The 22,029-nt window shown below is 41.5% G+C and overlaps 1 protein-coding gene across 1 annotated transcript in view; it reads right to left on the bottom strand.

The window, feature by feature from the left end:
• hfm1 (helicase for meiosis 1) overlaps positions 1-22,029 on the bottom strand; it is a 126,688-nt gene that overhangs the window by 39,356 nt on the left and 65,303 nt on the right. The window contains exons 19-25 of the mRNA XM_080196461.1: positions 21,833-21,880; positions 14,681-14,761; positions 14,482-14,573; positions 11,769-11,875; positions 7,200-7,247; positions 4,162-4,259; positions 921-1,055 (exon numbers count right to left, since the gene is read on the bottom strand). Coding sequence (XP_080052587.1) covers positions 921-1,055; positions 4,162-4,259; positions 7,200-7,247; positions 11,769-11,875; positions 14,482-14,573; positions 14,681-14,761; positions 21,833-21,880 — 609 coding nt within the window. The remainder of the gene's footprint in view (positions 1-920; positions 1,056-4,161; positions 4,260-7,199; positions 7,248-11,768; positions 11,876-14,481; positions 14,574-14,680; positions 14,762-21,832; positions 21,881-22,029) is intronic.

The following is a 22,029-nucleotide window of genomic DNA, read 5'->3' as shown; positions in this document are numbered from 1 at the left end:
GGGGTGGGGACCTTGCTGGAAGGCCTTCTCCTGGAGCTGGGGTAGAATGTCCTGCCTCTGCTCTATTCCATCCAGCAGTCTGAAAAGTGAGGTGCAAACTTCATGGCTGCCATCCCCTACAGTCATTCTGGAACAAGTGCTGCGGAGCAGTTTATACGGAGCTCCCCAGTGATTGCAGCAGTGAAGTGATTTGCCCACCCTGCAACAAGAGGTTAAAAAGCCACAGAAGTGATGTGATTCTCATGGGCACAAAAATTATTAATAATGAAGTATGAGGTTCAGTCCAAAATCATGCTACCATCATGAGCAGGAATCATTTGTTTTTCATGCCAGAACCAACACTCAGTCTGTGGAACAGCTCTTTCAATTTTGGCACAAATCCCTCAGATGTTCTTGAGGAGGACGGTGCAGGGTTGACATGGCTGGATGTGCTATTTTCACTCCCCATACATAGATTGATGCCACATAGTCCATCTGGTTTTATTCCTTTTTTGACATGGCAGTTTGGTACAACTGAATGGTTTCCTTGGTGCTTCAGAGGACAGCTAAGAGTCATTGACATTGCTCTGGATTTGGTGCCACATATCGGCCACACCAGGTCAGAACTGTACATTTCCTTCTCTAGAAGACCATTAGTAAAGAAGTATGGGTTTTTAGAACAATAGATAGTGGTTTCATGTCCATCATCACTGAAACTAGCTTTCAAATCCATAGTGAATAATGTTATTAATTAATTGAATACATTAATTAAGTTCCACCAGCTGCTATGGTAGGATTTGAACCAAGTCCTCAGAGTCTCTGGATTACAGTCCAGTGATATTACCGCTTTGCCACCATTTCACCCAATGAAACACATGCTATAAAGAAGCAAAAGAATAGTAAACTTCCTAATAACAAATCAAATACTGATATATAGTTACCAATTTTTTCAAGTTGTCTGGAGACATATGTAGAGTTCTCCCAAAGTTTAGCCCTAAAACATTTGGCTAAAATTACTGCATTTAACAGTGCTGAAAAGTTCTTCTTTTCTTGTTGCATAAGTAATTCTGAAAGACCTAGTAATAAAATATTGAATGAAAAGTCTCAGGGAATATTTAATTCTCTTGCTATAAACCTAAAATTCCTTCAATCATTCCTTCTAGCTGTAGTAAAAATGTAGTAAACTAGGGGTTCCAAAACTAGACTCCACGAAATCCTAGTGTGCTGTGAGAGGCCTCTGGGTTACCAAACAGAGATTCTGGCAGCCACATGACAAAGGGCAGGTTTTTAAAAAAATGAAGAGTTTGTTGACCAATTAAAATATGCCTGTAAGTCAGCTGAAGAAGTAAAGATTCAAGAAAGGCAATGGCCAAAAAAAATCAAACTGATTGATAGAGCTCGCGCTCTCTGAGCATTGGCTTCTACAATGCTCAGACAGGCAGGGTTCTGATTCACTAATTTGATTTATTGTCTGTTTATGTTGATGGGCAGAAAAGCGGCTGAGCAAGTGAAGCAATGGCCTACATGACGAAGGAGTGACGGCTGCAGCGGAAGTACTCTTAGTAACAGAAATTCTTATCTCGGCGATGTCACCCATATCTGAGAACGCATTTTTAAAAATGTAAATCTGAACAAATAAAGTAATTGTTATGTAAGGGGGCTTTGAGAGAGGTTTCATGGGGGGGTGGGGGGGGGGGGGGTGGTGTGGGAGGAGGCTTTGGGAAGGCATTCATGGAGGCCTACAGGATGGGATTCATTGGGGGACTTTAGGAAGGGATTCATGGGGGGCTTTGGAGGATTTCATGGGGGGATGTGGGAGGGATTTCACAGTGGGTGCTTTGGTGGTGGCTCCATGGAGGGCTTTAGAAGAGGATTCATGGGGCCTTTGGCGGGAAATTCATGTGGGGGCTTTGGGAGGATTTGGGGGGCTTTGTAAGGGGATTCATGTGAGAGGGCATTTTAAGGGTATTCACGTGAGGGGCCACAAGGTGTCACTGACATGCTAAGAACATTTGGGGTTCACCAATGCTTGAGGGGTTCCATAACTCAACGTTTTGGAAACCTGTAGTACACAAATCAATTTTCAATATCTAATTTCCACTTATATTTTTCCATAATTTAGAGCCAGTACCTAAACTCAGTGTTGAAAAACTACCTAATTTTAAAGATTGCTCTTTAAAACCACAAACTTGAGTTAAGAAGGGCTAAAAGAGGACATGAGAAGACTTTGGCTGATAGGATTAAGGAGAATCCTAAGGCGTTCTATAGGTATGTCAGGAACAGAAGGTTGGTCAGGGCAAGATTAGGGCCAGTTACAGACAGCAGAGGGAAGTTGTGTGTGGAACCGGAGGAGATTGGAGAAGCATTGAACCAATATTTCTCTTCGGTGTTCACGCAGGGGGACATGAATATAGCTGAGGAGGACACTGGGTTGCAGGGGTGTAAAATAGACAGTATTACGGTTGATAAGGGGGATGTGCTGGATATTCTTGAGGGGCTGAAAATAGATAAGTCCCCTGGTCCGGATGGGATCTACCCTAGGATTCTCTGGGAGGCTAGAGAGGTGATTGCAGAGCCTCTGGCTCTGATCTTCAGGTCGTCATTGGTCTCTGGTGTAGTCCCGGAGGATTGGAGGATAGCGAATGTTGTCCCATTGTTTAAGAAGGGGAACAGAGACTTTGCCGGGAATTATAGACCGGTGAGTCTTACTTCTGTTGTGGGCAAGGTTTTAGAAAAAATTATTAGGGATAGGATTTATAGTTATTTGGAGTGTAATGAATTGATTAGAAATAGTCAGCATGGTTTTGTAGCGGGTAGGTCGTGCCTTACTAACCTTATTGAGTTTTTTGAGAAGGTGACCAAAGAGGTGGATGGGGGCAAGGCAGTTGACGTGGTATATATGGATTTTAGTAAGGCGTTCGATAAGGTTCACCATGGTAGGCTTCTGCAGAAAATGCAGATGTATGGGATTGTGGGTAATCTAGGAAGTTGGATCAGGAATTGGCTATCAGATAGGAGACAGAGGGTGGTGGTTGATGGTAAATATTCATCATGGAGTTCGGTTACGAGTGGTGTGCCTCAGGGATCTGTTTTGGGGCCACTGTTGTTTGTAATCTTTATTAATGATCTGGATGAGGGTATAGTTGGGTGGATTAGTAAATTTGCTGATGACACCAAAGTCGGAGGTGTGGTAGATTGTGAGGAAGGGTGTCATAGTCTGCAGGGAGACTTAGATAGGTTGCAGAGCTGGGCCGAGAGGTGGCGGATGGAATTTAATGCGGAGAAGTGTGAGGTAATTCACTTTGGTAGGAGCAACAGATGTGTCGAGTATAGGGCTAACGGGAGGACTTTGAATAGTGTGGATGAACAGAGGGATCTAGGTGTATGTGTACATAGATCCCTGAAAGTTGGGAATCAAGTAGATAAGGTTGTTAAGAAGGCGTACGGTGTCTTGGCGTTTATTGGTAGGGGGATTGAATTTAGGAGTCGCAGCGTCATGTTGCAACTGTACACTACTCTGGTGCGGCCGCACTTGGAGTACTGTGTGCAGTTCTGGTCCCCACATTACAAGAAGGATGTGGAGGCTTTGGAGAGGGTGCAGAGGAGGTTTACTAGGATGTTGCCTGGTATGGTGGGGAGGTCCTATGAGGAGAGACTGAGGGATTTAGGGTTGTTTTCGTTGGAAAGAAGGCGGCTAAGAGGGGATCTTATTGAAACATATAAGATGATTAGAGGTTTAGATAGGGTGGATAGTGATAGCCTTTTTCCTCGGATGGAGAAAGCTAGCACGAGGGGGCATGGCTTTAAATTAAGGGGGGGTAGCTACAGGACGGATGTCAGGGGTAGGTTCTTTACCCAGAGGGTGGTGAGGGATTGGAATGCCCTGCCTGCTGCAGTTGTAAATGCGCCTAGTTTGGGGGCGTTTAAGAGATCTATGGATAGGTTTATGGACGAAAAGGGATTGGTATAGGCTAGTGGGTCATTGTTTTTGTAACTGGTCGGCGCAACATCGTGGGCCGAAGGGCCTGTTCTGCGCTGTAACGTTCTATGTTCTATACTTATAACTAATTATATGATGCCAATATTACTGATTAATATTGATGCTTCATACTAGTGGAAATATGTTCAATATCTACTGAATCAGTGGTTACAAAAGAACACTAGACACTAAACGGTGCTTACATTTAGTGACTCTCACACCACACTTAAATATCTTTGCTATATCTTGAGTTAATGTAAATTCTTGAACTGGAATACACCCGAGCTGGGCTTGAATTAGGCTGTAAAAGAGGAAACAAATTCATATCAATGTAAAGTTTAAAAAATAAAATTTTGAAAGGGTAAAGCAATTGCAATTACAACAATCACAGTTGATTGTATGGAAAATTTTAATCATTTATTCAGTAGAATATAGCTCTTGAACTTAAAAAGTGATTTTGTATATTCATACTTTATTTGATTTATAATGCTATCCTAAAGAGAAATTACCAATCATAGCATTAATGCTCCATGCAAGCCCATCCCCAGCAGTAACATGCCATAGGTGTGCTAAAGCAGGATGTCTGTGTATCACTGGGGAAAAGTCCCATCCTCAGCAGCTGCTGGCCGTCAGTCCAGCAGTCCTAGCAATGCCAAAAGTTCATTAGTGGGCGCTGCCGGTACTGCAACCAGTTCCAAGAAGAAGGCCCCATGGATCCTGGATTGAATAATGTCTGTGATATTGAGCGGGGAAAGTTTGGCCAACTTGATTTTTTAAATTTATTTATGGGATGTGGACATTGCTGGCTAGACCAGCATTTATTGTCCATCCCTAGTTGCTCTTCAGAAGGTGTGGTGAGCTGCCTTCTTGAACTGCTGCAGTCTCTAAGGTGTATGTACATCCACAGTGCTGCTAGGATTTTGATTCAGCAACAGTGTAGAAACGGCAATATATTTCCAAGTCAGGATAGTGTGACTTGGAGAGGAATCTCCAGGTGATGATGTTCTCATGTATCTGTTGCTTTTGTCCTTCTAAATGGAAATAGCATGGTAGCATACTGGTTAGCATTGCTGCTTCACAGCTCCAGGGACCTGGATTTGATTCCTGACTTGGGTCACTGTCTGTGTGGAGTTTGCACATTCTCTTCATGTCTGCGTGGGTTTCCTCAAGGTGCTCTGGTTTCCTCCCACAGTCCAAAGATGTGTGGGTTAGGTTGATTGGCCATGCTAAAATTGCCCTTAGTGTCCTGAGATGCATAGGTTAAAGGGATTAGTGGGTAAATATGCAGAGATATGGGGGTAGGGCCTGGGTGGGATTGTGATCGGTGCAGATTCGATGGGCCAAATAGCCTCTTTCTGTACTGTAGGGTTTCTATGATTAGCAATGGCTATGGGTTTGGAAGATGCTCCCTAAGGAACCTTAATGAATTCCTGCAGTGCATCTTGTAGGTGGTACACACAGCTACTTCAAAGGTGTTGTGATTGAACGTTTGTGGAAGGGGTAGCAATTAAGTGAGCTATTTTGTCCTGCATGGTGTTGTGCTTCTTGAATGTAGTTGAAGCTGTAAACATCCAGGCAAGTGGACAGTATTCCATCACACTCCTGGAAAGTGCCTTATAGATGATGGACAGCTTTGGCAGGGGTTAGGAAGTGTTACTCACCACAGGATTCCTAGCCTTTGACCTGTTCAGGTAGCCACAGTATTTATATGGCTAGTCCAGTTCAGTTTCTAGTCAGTAGTAACCCACAGGATGTTGGGGAGAATTCAGTGATGACACTGCCATTGAATGTCAAGGGGTAATGGTTAGATTCTCTTTTGTTGGAGATGGCAATTGCCTGGCAACGATACGGCATGAATGTTACTTGCCATTTATTAACCCAAGCCTGGATATTGTCCAAGTCTTGCTGCCTTTATACAAGAACTGCTTCAGTATCTGAGGAGTCATGAATGGTACTGAACATTGCACAATCATTTGCGAAAGAAGGAAGGTCATGATGGAGCAGCTCAACATGGTTGCGCTTCAGACACTACTCTAAAGAACTCGTGCAGTGATGTCCTGGAGCTGAGATGATTGACCTCCAATCACCACAACCATTTTCTTTGTGCCAGGCATGACTCCAACAAGTGGAGGGTTTTCCCCCGATTCCCATTGACTCCAGTTTTGCTAGTTTTGCATCTCCTTGATGCCACATTCTGTCAAATGCTGCCTTGATGCTAAGGGCAGTCATCTTCACCTCCAATTTGCCATTCAGCTCTTTCACCTATGTTTGAAGCAAGGTTGTAAATTCAAGACTGAGTGACCCTGGCAGAACTCAAACTGAGTGTCTGTGATAGGGTGACAGGTTGCATTTTGGAGAGGAGGCAAATAGAAAGGAAGGGGCAAGTATTAGCTTTAGGGAGGTACTCCCGATGTGCAAAGGACATCCCCAGAATATAGTAACAGCCTTTACTTCCCCCCTGCTTGCCAACGCCAATGATATTATGGCATGGACAATGTATTATCTGGGTCAATTGGCTTGTTAACAAGGTGGCTTTAACAATGTGGAGGTAGGGTAAAAATTGAGGGATCGAGGCAGTGGCATGGTTGGAGAGAAAAGTAATCAATTCCAAACAAAAGATAGTTGTGTCAGAACAGATACAGCTGAGAATCTAGTAGAGGACTGGTAGAGGACCTATATATTACATTCAGCCAGTGGAAAGAATGCTACTTGGAATTTGGACCCCTGAATATTTTGAAAAATATTGTGTCTTGTTGTCATGTAACCTTTAAAAACATTGCAGTTAAGGCATCAAAAAAACTTTTTTTGGGAGAGTGGCTAGCCTTCAGCATAATTAGTAGCCTGCCCATTAGGCAGGCACCAAACTGCCCCATTCATAGTGTGTTCAGCTTTCAGTAATATTGTAACTGAATAAATTGCTCTGAATCTGCTTAATCTAGTGGGTCATTACTTCATTCTGCCATCGGCAGATGGGAAATTAACTTGCCAAGAAGATTTTACCAGGAAACTGCCATGTATTAAATCCAGTACATATATTCTGACACAAGATCTAGTTATGTTACAAATCTGACATTGCATATTTGACAACTGTGAGCTGACGTCTTAACTGGTAATTTTAAAATTGTAAACCATGCATTGTTAGCATCAGATACAAGTAATTCAGCAAATTATCTACACCTAAATCTAACCATTATGGCCAAGTTGCTTGTTAGATAAATATTGTGAATGTAAACTCGCTCACCAATTCACCTTCATTTCATTTGTTTTAATCTTTCCTTCCATAGGGAACCTGTGTTAATTGAATCAGAGGAAAGATCAATACAATCATGGGACAGTCAGTTTTTTAAGTTATAAAATGTCAATCTATCATAGGGGAAATATGACTGCATACTGTTACAGAAGCATAGAATGGTGTCAGCAGAGGATGCACCACTTGGCACATCAGTTCCTCGCTAGCTCTCTGCAAGAGCTAGTCAAATGAACCCACTCCCTAGCCTTTCCCTGTAGCCCTGCAAATCATTTCTCATCAGCTGCTTATCCGATTGCCTTTTGAAACTCATAACTGAATCTGCCTCCGCCACACTCTCTCTAGCACTGGATTCTAATCATACACTGGGTAAAACATTTTCTCATTTCACTCTTGCTTCTTTTCTCAAAAACTTTAAATTGGTGTCCTCTAGTTCTCAACCCTTCTGCCAACAGGAACAGTTTCTCCCAAAATGTTCTCTCCAGACCCCTCATGATTACAAGCATCTCTGTCAAATCTGCTCTAAACATTCTCTTCACTGAAGAGAACAATCCCAGCTCCTGCAATCTATCCACATAACTGCAGTCCCTCTTCTCTGGATCCATTTACTGCACTCTCTGAAACCTTAACATCCTTCCCTTAAGTGCGGTGCCCATGGAAGACATGGCAGCACAGTGGTTAGCACTGCTGCCTCACAGTGCCAGGGTTCGATTCCTGGCTTAGGTCACTGTCTGTGCTGAGTCTGCACATCCTCCTCATGTCTGTATGGGTTTCCTCCGGGTGCTCCAGTTCCTTCCCACAGTCTAAAAGACATGCTTGTTAGGTGTATTGGCCATGCTAAATTCTCCCTCAGTACCCAAACAGGTGCTGGAGTGTGGCGACTAGGGGATTTTCACAGTAACTTCTTTGAAGTGTTAATGTAAGCCTACTTGTGACACTAACAATTAAACTTTTTAAACAACTTGATACTTCAGTTGGGACCAAACTAGTGTTTCCTAAAGGTTCATCATTACTCCCTTCTTTTTGTACTTTATGCCGCTATTTATAAAAGCCCAGAATCTTGTATGCGATTTAAAATCACTACCTAAACCTGCAACGCCACTTTCAACAATTCGTGCACACATACACCTTGATCTTTGCTCTTGCACTCACTGTAGAATTGTATCTTTTATTATATCATCTATTATTCATCCTCCTAAAATATATCCCTTCATATTTCTCTACATTAAATTGCACTTGTGACCTGCCCATCCATTCTATCAGCCTATGTCCTCTTGAAGTCTTCTGCTATCAATAATCTCCACACAGTTCACCATATTTCCAAATTTTGTGTTGCCTACAAATTTTAAAATTGTTCCCTCTCACCCCAAGTTTGGTTCATTATTACATATTAAGAAAGGCAGTGGTTCCTCGCATGAAAACTACTCTAATACCTTCCCTCATTCTGAAGAAACAATCACTCGCCACTACTCTGTCTCCTGTCACTCAGTCAACTTCATCAACCCACTTTGTTACCTTATCAAAAAATTCAATCTAGTTAGTTAAACAGGATTTGTCTATTAATATCTTATAATCAAAACCTCTAATTATATTCTAAAAAGTGGATTGTCCATTGCTTGTTTATTTGGTGAATAATCTTCAGGTTCTCATCATCCTGTATTCATTCTTTCTGTGCCAGAGCAGACAATATTTAGTAATGGAGCATGCCCAGCTGAAAGAGACAATAGCTGGCCTAACATCTACTTCAGATCCATATCCAAAATAGGTTTGCAACTGATGTGAGATGCATGCTGCAGACACTTTTCTAAGGCATACAGCAGCAAAACCAGTGGACTTTGAAGTGATAACTGGACATAGCCAACAAAAAGGTAAATTTACTTACTTGCGTGTGGAGCTAGTGCAGTAGGGGTCCTCCTTGTGATTCCATATCAACAATGCAGGCTGCCATCAGATACTGCTCCTCCCACCCTTCCAATTCTTCCCAATCTCCAGCCCCACCAACTGTACTAGTACATCCGGCATTGGCATCCCAATGGGCTGATTGTTACCTTCCATGACTGATGTACTGCCCCCTGGGTCACGATTGGCATCTGTAGGATATCAATCGTATCCTGGTGATGCAGGAGGATCAATATTTGTGGCTCTCTTGCCCATTAGTTTCAGCACAGCAGATTGCATATGCTGCTGGGTTCAAACCTGACACTTTGAGGAATCAATGTTTTGGCTTTGACAATATAAAGTTTAGTACATTGTGGCAACATTGTGATGAGTACTTTTTTTTCCAGTATGTCACTTCCATCAGATCACAGAACCCTTACCACTTTCTTCACACTTAGCAGCAGTTTCCATTATAGTTTTAAGTTCATAATAGAAAGCTATGGTAAAATTACAAAACACCATTTAACAAAATAGCCAGCAATAGACTTCAGACAAGTTCATATGGAACACAATATGCAGCTGATTATACATTTTTCTGTTTCCAAGGTTCAGTCATATATCAAAGAACTTAGAGATCCAAACTTTGCAATATGTGTCAGATTAATTTTTAGGAGTTTGTAATAAGTACCAAATGGCATGTTCCCAAAGCTTGTAAAGTCTTAATTACATAGTTTTTTTTTCAAATTCACCTGGAGATTCAGCTCTAAGCCAGAAAAATGGGCATCAGGAATTATTTTTCCCAGATATAACTGCATTATGAAAACCAACTGCTGTGAAGGTAATCCACATTCACATCATCTGTTAGAACTTCACCTGTGAAAAATCATCCTTACACAATCATAGAATAGTACAACAGCACAGAGGCTCTTCAGTCCACTGAGTCTGCTCTTTAGAAGAGTAATCCAGTTAGTCTGCTTATTCCTCATATTCCTTGATTTCTTTTTCTCTTTTGAATATTAATCCAGTTTCTTATTGAAAGCTTCTACTGAACCCATTTTTAAGTAGACATTGCACAAGAAGTTTTTTTCCTCAAGTTACCTCTGGTTCTTTTGCCACTCACCTTAGGTCTGTCCCCTCTGTTACTAAGCCTTCAACCACTGGAAAAAGTTTCTCTAAATAAACTCTATCGAAATCCTTCATGATTTTAAACACTGCTATCAAATCTCCACTTAGTCTTCTTTGTTCTAAGAGCAACCCCAGCTTCTCCAAGCTATTTATGCAAACATAATTCTCCATCTTTGGAACCATTCTAAGTGAAATTTTTCCATGCTCGAACCAATGCCTTCAAGTCCTTGCTAAAATTAGATGGTCAGAATTGGATACAATACTCCAGCTACAGCTGAATTAGTGTTTACATAGGTTAAGAACGACCTTTTGGCTTTTGTACTCCATGCCTGTTTATAATGCCTAGCATTTCATATGCTTTAGTAATTACTTTGTTAACCTGTTCTGTCACTTTCAAAGAGTGTGCACAAACATCCCATAGTCTCTTTCTCTCTCTCTCTCAGATCCTCAGTTAATCTGAATGGTCTCTCTTCATTCTCCCTAGCACAACCTTGTGCCATGTGACCACACACTTCCTCGGCCTGTCTATGGTCTCTTGAAATCTGTCGCTATTCTCACTCTTCATTACACTTCCAAGTTTTGTGTTACCTGAAAATCTGAGATTTAAGGTGGCAAACTAACAAAACATTACAAAATTAGCTTAGCTACAGACACTAATGAAGCAGTTATAAATAAATAACTCATGGTCAGGAAGGCGAATGGGATGCTGGCCTTCATAGCGAGGGGGATTGAATATAAAAGTAGGGAGGTCTTGCTGCGGCTGTATAGGGCGTTGGTGAGGCCGCAGCTGGAGTACTGTGTGCAGTTTTGGGCGCCGTACTTACGCAAGGATATTTTGGCCTTGGAGGGAGTGCAGAGGAGGTTTACTAGGCTGATACCAGAGTTGAGGGGATTGAGCTATGAGGAGAGGCTGAATAAACTAGGCTTGTACTCATTAGAGTTTAGAAGAATGAGGGGAGATCTCATTGAGACGTATAAGATGATGAATGGGATGGATAGGATAGAGGTGGAGAGACTCTTCCCGCTCAGAAAGGATGGTAGGACTAGGGGGCACAGCCTCAAGATAAAAGGGGGGCGGTTTAGAACGGAGTTGAGAAGGAACTTCTTCACTCAAAGGGTGGTGAGTCTCTGGAATTCTCTGCCCGTTGAAGTGGTGGAGGCTGCCTCGCTAAATATTTTTAAGACGCGGGTTGATGGGTTTTTGATAAGAGAGGGGATTAAGGGTTATGGGGAGAGGGCGGGAATGTGGAACTGAGCCACGACAGATCAGCCATGATCTTATTGAATGACGGGGCAGGCTCGAAGGGCTAGATGGCCTACTCCTGCTCCTATTTCTTATGTTCTTATTATGTTCTTAAAATACTTTCCTGTGAGTTGTTAAAAGGTTGCTTCATAAGGAAAGGTAATATGCATTCTAAGTATCTTTAAAGTATGCGTGGCCAACATTATCTTGTAGTAATTTCTGTCTCTAGTTAGTGTTAAAAATAATTTTTATGTCATTTACTGTTGGCAGCATATCTGTAAACACCTTGCAATTCCAAATAACGTGACAAGCATTACCTGATAGTAATTCTGTTCTTATCTTTGTTCAATGTGTTAAGAATCTTCTTCTCATTTACCCTTAGTTGAATATCAGTAAATTCTTTGCAGTTGCTGATTAATGTGACCTATTATACCAAGTATAATGTGAGATATTAAATACAATCAGAAATAAACTTTTATTATATATCCAAGCCAAATGTTAATTGCAGCTGAAAACATTTAATTTTTAACATTTAATTTGGCTCATTCCATGGGAATCAGTTTGGCTCAAAAAATACACTAACAACAATAACTAAAAGAGAGCTTCATCAAATTAAATTTGTGATATTCAAATGAGCCATATAAATGCAGGTAAATGGAGTTTAAATACAGATCAACGATTGTGTTATTGACTAGCAGATCAAGATCAAGTTCTAGATGAAAGACAGAGGGCATTGTGGCTAAGTTTGCCGATAACAAAGATAGGTGGAGGGTGGTGGTATTGAGAAGGCTGCAGAAGGACTTGGACAGCAAACAAAGAAGTGGCAGATGGAATACAATGTGGGAAAGTGTGAGGTTATGCAGTTTGGTAGAAAGAATAGAGGCATAGATTATTTTCTAAATGGAGAGAATTCAGAAATCGGAAGCTTAAAAGGACTTGGGAGTCCTAGTTCAGGATTCTCCTAAGGTTAACTTGCAGGTTGAGTTGGCAAATGCAATGTTAACATTCGTTTTGAGAGAACTAGAATATAAAAGCAGGGATGTACTGCTGAGGATTTATAAGGTTCTGTCAGACCACATTTGGAGTATTGTGAGCAATTTTGGGCCCCATATCTAAGGAAGGGTGTGCTGGCCTTGGAAATGCTCCAAAGGAGCAAGAATGATCCCGGGAATGCAAAGCTTGACGTATGAGGAGCATTCGAGGACTTTGAGTCTGTACTCGATGGAGTTTAGAAGAATGAGGGGGATCTCATTGAAGGTGTTTCCATTAGTAGGAGAGGCTAGCATCCGAGGGCACAGCCTCAAGGTAAAGGGACAACCCTTTAAAACCGGGATGAGGTAGAATTTCTTCAGCCAGAGGGTAGTATATTTATGGAATTCATGCCACAGAAAGCTGTGGAGTGTCCGAATATATTTTGCCTGTTGGTTTACATAGACTGTGCACCTACTCTGAACATTATGTTTTCCTTATAAAAGTGTATATATCTGGGTTGAAGAAGTGTATTTAAATTCTTCTTTCGTTGTTTAATAAATGTTTATGACTCCTACGACTGTTCAGTAGCTGCTTTCTATATTTCAAAACAAGAAACAAAAGTTAGCATTTAACAAGCCAGGCTTCACCATGGGATCTGACTTGTCCAATAGTAACTTTAGCTGGGATCTCATCAGCGCAAGTGTGAATGTATCCAGGTCTTGCTGCATATGGACGAAGACCGCTCCAGTATCTAAGGAGTAAAGAGTGATGCTGAACATTGTGCAATCATCAACGAATATCCCCACTTCTGACCTTATGATGGAGGGAAGTTCATTGATGTAGCGGCTGAAGATGGTTGGGCTTAGGACACTACCCTGGAGAACTCCTACAGTGACGTCTGGCACTGAGATGACTGGCTTTCAACAACCACAACCATCTTCCTTTTTGCTAGGTATGACTCCAACCAGCAGAGAGCTTGCCCCTAATTCCCATTAATTCCAGTTTCACTAGGAGTCCTTGATGCCACACTTGGTAAAATGTGGCTTGACACCAAGAGCAGTCACCCTCATCTTGCCTCTTGAGTTCAGCTCCTTTGTCCATGTTTGGAGCAAAGCTATAGCGAAATCAGCAGCTGAGTGGCCCTGGTGTAATCAAACTGGGCATCAGTGCACAGTTTTCTGTTAAATAACTGCCACTTGATAGAACGTGTTAGGAGCAGGGCTATCACTTTGCTGATGTCCAACAGTAGGCTGATGGGGCAATACTTAATCAGGTTGGATTTGTCCTGCCTTTTCGTGGACAGAACATGTCTGGGCAATTTTCAACATTGCTGGCAAGATGCCAGTGTTGTAGCTGTATTAAAACAGCTTGGCTGGGGGCATAGCTAGTTCTGGAGCACAAGTCTTCAAAATCTTATCAGGGCCCATTGCCTTCGCTATATAGAGTATCTGGTCATTTCTTGATATCACGTTAAATGAATCAAATTGACTGAAGAGTGGCATCTGTGATGCTAAGATCGTCAGGAGGCTGCCAAGATGGATCATCTACTAGCACTTCTAGCTGAAGATGATAAGAAACACCTTATTTTCAGGCTAGATTGTCTAGATGCAAATACTGTTTTTTAAATCTTGCAAATTGGAGTATGTACCTATGAAAGAAGCAACACAATTTTCCTCCATTTATATTAACAGATGAAAAAAGGGGTCAGTTATTTTTCCAGACTTGGTGGGCCATTTCAGAGAGCAGTTAAGAGTTAATCACATTGCCAAGGATTCAGAGTCACATACAGGACAGTGTGTGTAAGGATGAGAGGTTTCCTTCCTAAAGAACGTTAATGAACCAGTTGTGTTTTTACGATACTCCAGGAGTTTCATAGTTACCACTGCTGGCACTAGCTTTTTATTCCATATTTATTTAATTCACTGAATTTAAATTCCCAAGCGCAATGGTAGGACCTGAACTCTTGTCTCCGGATTATTAGTTCAACCTCTGGATTCCTAGTCCAGTGGCACAACCACAGTGCTACCCTATCGAACGAAATAGCGATTATCAAATTACCAGTTCAACTAAAGTCTCAGTTCCAGTCACCAAGTAGAAAAGCTTCATTGTATCAAAAGCAATGCAATAACGAGCCATTAGCCTCCCAGTCTCTATTAAACATAAAGGAAAGAGTTAACATATTACATAATCAATACTGTTATAACATTTGTAACTTAAAGCAGAAAGATTTAGAGAATTTATGTAAAGATATTTTCACCTGTAGGCTTGAAATTGATCTCTTCATCCATTTTTATCAAACCAATAGAAGACAATGCGTGTAAATTCTTCAAGCATAATTCTGTTTGGTAATAAAGACTTTTTATTACACATCTTCAGCTTGTAACATCTTATAAATGAACTATTTTCACGATGGATCTCAGCTCAGCTTTCAAAACTATCTTTGTAATAGTGGCCCCAGAAATCCAATGACCATATCAGCACACTCAGGTACAGCCCTGCCCAATCCAAACACATCTTTATGCCATCCACCTTGACCTACCCAAGATTTTCCGCACATTAATTTCCACATCCACAGCTTAAAAATTAGAGTAGAAATCGACCCAATTTTTCTGTCATGTTTGTCCTCCTGGTGAGCAAGTTCCACAGTAAAAGTGCATTCAGAAACAACAAATCATAAGCTCACTCTAGTTTCAGGGCAGGAGTGAAACGTCCGCACATGACGTTAGCTTCTACTGTAAACACGCCTTGGATGTCACACAGGAGAAGTTATAAGGCAGACAATTACAGTTCACAGTATGGATACTGGAATGTATCAACACATATGGAAGATACAGTTAAAGGAAAGCTGTAGCATTAGCTCATTGTAAATTTGCACTTCAAGTTCATCACTGATGTCAACAAAAGCCCGGATGTTTACCATGACGGAAAGGCTCTCCGTCACTGTGAAAATGTCAAAAATGGCTGAAAATTCTGAAGCCGGACCCCAAGACCAACATTTCCCATCTTTGCAGGGGCGGGACTGGAGTTGGACCAGGGTTTGTGCATGGGCGAATCATGGAGGCAGCTAGCTATTTAAGTCACCAGCTGCCTCAAATGAAGTTGGATTTTGGAAGAATAGGAGCGTGGAATCCAGATTGCGCAGATAGAACAGTAACAGGGGGTCTGAACTTGGTGGGTCTTTCTGGAAACCCAGCCCATTGGGGAGGGCAGGTATCCCTTTGGGAGAGGTAAATCACTCTTTGGAGTGTTTAAAAATGAATATGATTATGCATTGTTTATGCAAAAGATTCATTGAAACTGTCAAACTCTAAGTGAGGTATCCAGCTGTCAAGGAAATGGTAAGTTGTTGTCCAGCTGTCAGGGTTATCCTGGAAGTGTCAAACATGTAAAAATTACCTAAGAAGTATCAAAGTTGTTAAGGAACTGTTCAAGGATATTAGGGTGAGTTGGAATAGAGGAGGTAGGAGCAAAGTGTTATGGGAGTTGGCACCAGGGCTATCGAGGCAATGGCAGTGTGTAGAGGGGCATTCAGTTAAATTTGCTAATGACAAAGATAGGTAGGAAAGTAAGTTATGAAGAAGACATAATGAGGTCGCAAAGAGATAGAGATAGGTTCAGTGAGTAGGCGAATGTCGGGAAAATGGAACAATGTGAAATTGTCCATTTTGGCAGAGAGATGAAAAAGAATCACATTATCTAAATAATGAGAGATTGCAAAGCTCTGAGAGGCAGAGGGATCTGGATGTCCTGGTGAGTGAATCACCCCTTAGCACTGCTGCCTCACAGCGCCAATGACCATGATTCAATTCCTGGCTTGGGTGACTGTCTGTGCAGAGTCTGCATATTTTCCCTGTGTCTGCATGGGTTTCCTCCCACATCTGAAAGATGTGCTGATTAGGTGCATTGACCAAGTTAAATTCTCCCTCAGTGTACCCAATCAGGCAACTAGGGGATTTTCACAATAATTTCATAGAACATAGAACATAGAACATTACAGCGCAGAACAGGCCCTTCGGCCCACGATGTTGCGCCGACCAGTTACAAAAACAATGACCCACTAGCCTATACCAATCCCTTTTCGTCCATAAACCTATCCAGAGATCTCTTAAACGCCCCCAAACTAGACGCATTTACAACCGCAGCAGGCAGGGCATTCCAATCCCTCACCACCCGCTGGGTAAAGAACCTACCCCTGACATCCGTCCTGTAGCTACCCCCCCTTAATTTAAAGCCATGCCCCCTCGTGCTAGCTTTCTCCATCCGAGGAAAAAGGCTATCACTATCCACCCTATCTAAACCTCTAATCATCTTATATGTTTCAATAAGATCCCCTCTTAGCCGCCTTCTTTCCAACGAAAAACAACCCTAAATCCCTCAGTCTCTCCTCATAGGACCTCCCCACCATACCAGGCAACATCCTAGTAAACCTCCTCTGCACCCTCTCCAACGCCTCCACATCCTTCTTGTAATGCGGGGACCAGAACTGCACACAGTACTCCAAGTGCGGCCGCACTAGAGTAGTGTACAGTTGCAACATTACACTGCGACTCCTAAATTCAATCCCCCTACCAATAAACGCCAAGACACCGTACGCCTTCTTAACAACCTTATCTACTTGATTCCCAACTTTCAGGGATCTATGTACACACACACCTAGATCCCTCTGTTCATCCACACTATTCAAAGTCCTCCCGTTAGCCCTATACTCGACACATCTGTTGCTCCTACCAAAGTGAATTACCTCACACTTCTCCGCATTAAATTCCATCCGCCACCTCTCGGCCCAGCTCTGCAACCTATCTAAGTCTCCCTGCAGACTATGACACCCTTCCTCACAATCTACCACACCTCCAATTTTGGTGTCATCAGCAAATTTACTAATCCACCCAACTATACCCTCATCCAGATCATTAATAAAAATTACAAACAACAGTGGCCCCAAAACAGATCCCTGAGGCACACCACTCGTAACTGTACTCCATGATGAATATTTACCATCCACCACCACCCTCTGTCTCCTATCTAATAGCCAATTCCTGATCCAACTTCCTAGATTACCCACAATCCCATACATCTGCATTTTCTGCAGAAGCCTACCATGGTGAACCTTATCGAACGCCTTACTAAAATCCATGGCAGTGTTAATGTAAGCCTACTTGTGACACTAATAAAAAATATGGTTAATATACAGGTACAGCAAGTAATTAGGAAAGCTAATTGAATGTTCCCATTTATTTCAAGGAAAACTGATTACAAAAGTACAGAGGGTATACTTCATCTATACAGGGCATTGTTGAGACCACATCCTGAGTATTGTGTACAGTATTGGTCTCCTTACTTGAGGAAGATGCAATTGCATTGGAAGCAGTTCACAGAAGGTTTACGAGACTAATATCTGGATCAGGCAGATTGTCTTTTGAGGAATGATTTGACATGTTACGCTTGTGTTCGCTGGGATTTAGAAAAGTAAGAGACAAGTTGATTGAAACCTCTACTTGTATCGTACTCTTTACTGTACTATTTGGATTGTTAATCTCACAAACAAGAGCATAAAACATGTTTGGCTTCAGTATAATACTTTGAGCATGTTCAGCTAGGCTGATTACAGTATTAATCTAGTATTAGTCTGAGACACATTTGTACATATGAAGACGTGTACAGTGCTATGGCATGGTGAATTTCAGGATGATATTATGGGAAAACACTAGAAAAGGTATAAATGGGGATAAATTTCCTAAAAGATGTGGGCATAGTCCCATTAATTTTTTGATATAGTATCCAATGGAATATTTATCTCTACTGCAAATTCTGTGGGACCCCCTTAATACTCCGACAAGAACGCAGAGTAGTACTTTAGTTATGGTACTAGATTAACAATCCAGAGTTTAAGAGTTCAAATCCCAGAACAATGAAAATAGTGGGCAGGATCTTTTGTTTCTTGGGATGGGAATTTGATGCCAGCATCAAATGCAGGTGTTGATCCCACACCGTGTTTGAATCAGTCACCTGAGATCAATTTTGCTCCATGTTGGCCAATATCCTCTGTTTCCATTAATAGAAGAAACTAGGATCTGAGGGCACAGCTTCAGAGTAAAAGGACGATCCTTTAGAACCAAGATAAGGAAGAATTTCTTCAGACAGAAGGTGGTGAATATATGGAACTCATTGTCACAGAAGGCTGTGGAGGCCAGGTCATTGAGTGTATTTAAGACAACAATAGGTTCTTGATTGGTAAGGGGATCAAAAGTTACAAGGAAAAAGTGAGAGAATGAGGTTGAGAAACTTATCCACCATGACTGAATGACTCAATGGGCTGAATGGCTTAATTCTGCTGTTATATCTTATGATCTTAATATCCTAAGGGGTCTTGACAGGGTGGATGTGGAGAGGATGTTTTCTTTTGTGAGAAAATCAAGAACTATGGGTCACTGTTTAAAAACAAGAGGTCACTCACTTAAAACACAGATGTGGAGAGCAAATACTGGAAAATTAGGTGTGGCTTATGCACACAAGCCTAGGAGAAGAATCCACTGAATTTCCCATTTGTTAATTTAAATGGAGGAAAAATGTGAAGGTTACTTTTGAGGAACATACAGAAGATTTTAAAATCTCATTCAAATTGAAGAAATCCAGTGTGCTCAAGTACAGACCCAAGAAAAACTTCCCCACATCATTGTGGAGTTGATCGGAAATGAAATTGGTTTGTACTTATGGTAAAGTTGCTCTATGAAAGAATTTTTAAATCACATTTTACTAGCGTATCATGCCAGTACCACCTGCACAACCACGCTTCTGAAAGGAATATTTACTGCAGGTAGGTGATCCAGTTTGTCTAAGCGCATACCCAGGAAAATGTATTCTACAATGTAATTGCAGTATCTATCTGAAATCATATTTGATCTGGCACAGGAACAAAGCTAAATGAGAAGCTGTGGAGTTGGAATAGCTTTCTTGTGCAAGATCTGGATTTTGCTGACAGGATGAAAATGATTACTACTCTGAAAACACCAATGGTTGGAAAATCATGGGAGTGCTGTTCATGGTATATTTACTGTAATATTAATGTTAAGAACAGTATTCATTGAATAAACTCCTTGAGCTCATATAAAGAGGGAATTCTGAGGCATTGGGTATTGGTTAAAACAAAGGACAAAAAACAAAACAGCACAGGAAACAGGCCCTTTGGCCCTCCAAACCTGCGCTACTCATGCTTCCAACTAGACTATTCGTTTGTATCCCTCCACTCCCAGTCTGTTCGTGTGGCTATCCAGGTAAGTCTTAAATGATCCCAGCGTGTCTGCCTCTACCACCTTGCTCGGCAGTGCATTCCAGGCCCCCACCACCCTCTGTGTAAAATACATCCCTCTGACATCCGTGTTAAACCTTGCCTCCCTCACCTTGAACCTGTGGCCCAGGTCGCCCCTCATCCTCCGTCTTTCCAGAGAGAACAACCCCAGTTTACCCAATCTCTCCTCATAGCTAAGACCCTCCATACCAGGCAATATCATGGTGAACCTTTTCTGTACTCTCTCCAAAGTCTCCACATCCTTCTGGTAGCGTGGCAACCAGAACTGGATGCAGTATTCCAAATGTGGCCTAACCAACGTTCTATATAGCTGCAACATCATACACCAACTTTTATGCTCTATGCCCCATCCTATAAAGACAAGCATTCCATATGCCTTCTTCGCCACCTTCTCCACCTGTGTGGCTACCTTTAAGGATCTGTAGACCTGCACACCCAGGTCCCTCTGTGTGTCTAAACATATGGTTCCGCCATTTATTGTATAGCTTTCCCCTACATTAGTTCTACCAAAATGCATCACTTTGCATTTATCTGGATTAAATTCCATCTGCCATTTCTCTGCCCGATTTTCCAGCCTATCTAGGTTACAGTTGTAATGTTACATTCTGTAATAAATCTAGTATTAGGTAAAAACTGGGTGATTGTTTTCTGCTTCACCAAATGGCTTCAGAATGAATGAACACATGGTACTATGGAATTTTCCAATATGTATTTCTGGTGCATACAAAGCTTAAACCTAGGCCAATCTCCTCTCATGATGGAAAAAACAGAAGTTGTTGTGTATTTTAGCCTCCTGCATAGTGCCAGGAAATGACACAGTTGGCTATTGTGATATTTAAGAAAAGACTTGCTTTTATATACTTCCCTTCATGATCTCAGGATGTCCCAAAGCACTTTACAGCCAATGAAGTACCTTTAAATAACAGTCATTGTTGTAGTGTAGGAAGCACAACTTCCTCACTACTGCACTGAAGTGTCAACCAGGTTAGGTATTCAAATCTCTGGAGTGGGACTTGAATGCATATTCTGACTCAATGGCACAAGTGCTACCATTGAGCCAAGGCTGCTACATGTATCAACAAACCACAACAAAACCAGTTACAACATGAATCTTTTTTTTTAAATCACTTACATATAAAATGACTAATTTTACTTCCTATCAACGAATTAAATGTCAGCACTAAATTACGTCAAATCACAGAATTTCTGAAAACCAAGCTACATTTCTTAATTGTTATTTAAGGAATTACAGATCTATGGGCAGAACTCTGACTTGAATGGAAAGGAAAAGAAGAATTGGGCAGGTATAACAGGCTGTTGATCCAATCTGGTCAGTTTTACACCCTTGCAAGTGATACTTGTTTCAAATATTTCAAATTGGTAAAAAGACCGCTATAACATGTTTCAATTAAAAAGGATCAAAATTAACATAACGATCCATCTGCAAGCAGGACCCAGATCTTCCTGTGGCTTGCCACTTCAATACACCAGCTTGTCTCCTGTCCACGTGTCCATCCTTGGCCTTTTGCAACGTTCCAGCGAACCCTAATGCAAACTGGGGGAACAGCACTTCATCTTCTGATTGGGCACTTTACAGCCCTCTGGACTGAACATTGAGTTCAACAATTTCAGAGCGTGAACTCTCTCCTCCACCTTCACCCCATTTCCATTTATTTTAATTCATTTTGTTTCATCTCATTCATTCATTTCATCATCCTTCTTTCTCACCTCCATTTTTCCACTTTCCATTCTAGGTTTCATTTTTGTCCCCTCCTCCCTTCAGGGCAACTGCCACATTCCTCTGGCAGTCCTTTAACAATCTGTACCTCTGTTCGCCATTCACACACTCTGATCACTTAATGGACACTTTTAGCACCTTCTCAGCCTTCTGTATCCTCATTTACATTCCCTTCCCCGCCCTCAGTATAAATCTCTGCTAATTCTCTTTGCTGTCAGCTCTGACAAAGGGTTATCCAGACTCAACGTTGGCTCTGTTCTCTCCCCAAAGATGCTGTCAGACCTGCTGAGATTTTCCAACATTTTCTGTTTTTGTTTCAGATTCCAGCATCCGCAGTCTTTTGCTTTTATTAAAAACATAAATACCTTGCAACTTTGCTTCAATTCCAGCTCTATCAAGTCCAGTAGCAAAACCTCAGAAAAAAATAGAGATTACGTTTAAAATCATTACATTTCTTGATCATTTTAAATATTAGTTATTAATTTTCTATGTATGTCATAAGGAATAGGATCATGGATCATAAGAAGAGTCAGCCATTCCGCTTACTCTACTATGTATCACA

Source organism: Carcharhinus amblyrhynchos, chromosome 9 (genome assembly GCF_965287045.1).
Source record: "Carcharhinus amblyrhynchos chromosome 9, sCarAmb.v2.hapA, whole genome shotgun sequence".
Taxonomy (NCBI): Eukaryota; Metazoa; Chordata; class Chondrichthyes; order Carcharhiniformes; family Carcharhinidae; genus Carcharhinus; species Carcharhinus amblyrhynchos.
The sequence above is the reverse complement of the archived record's forward strand: the minus strand, read 5'-3'. Positions and strand labels throughout refer to the sequence as shown.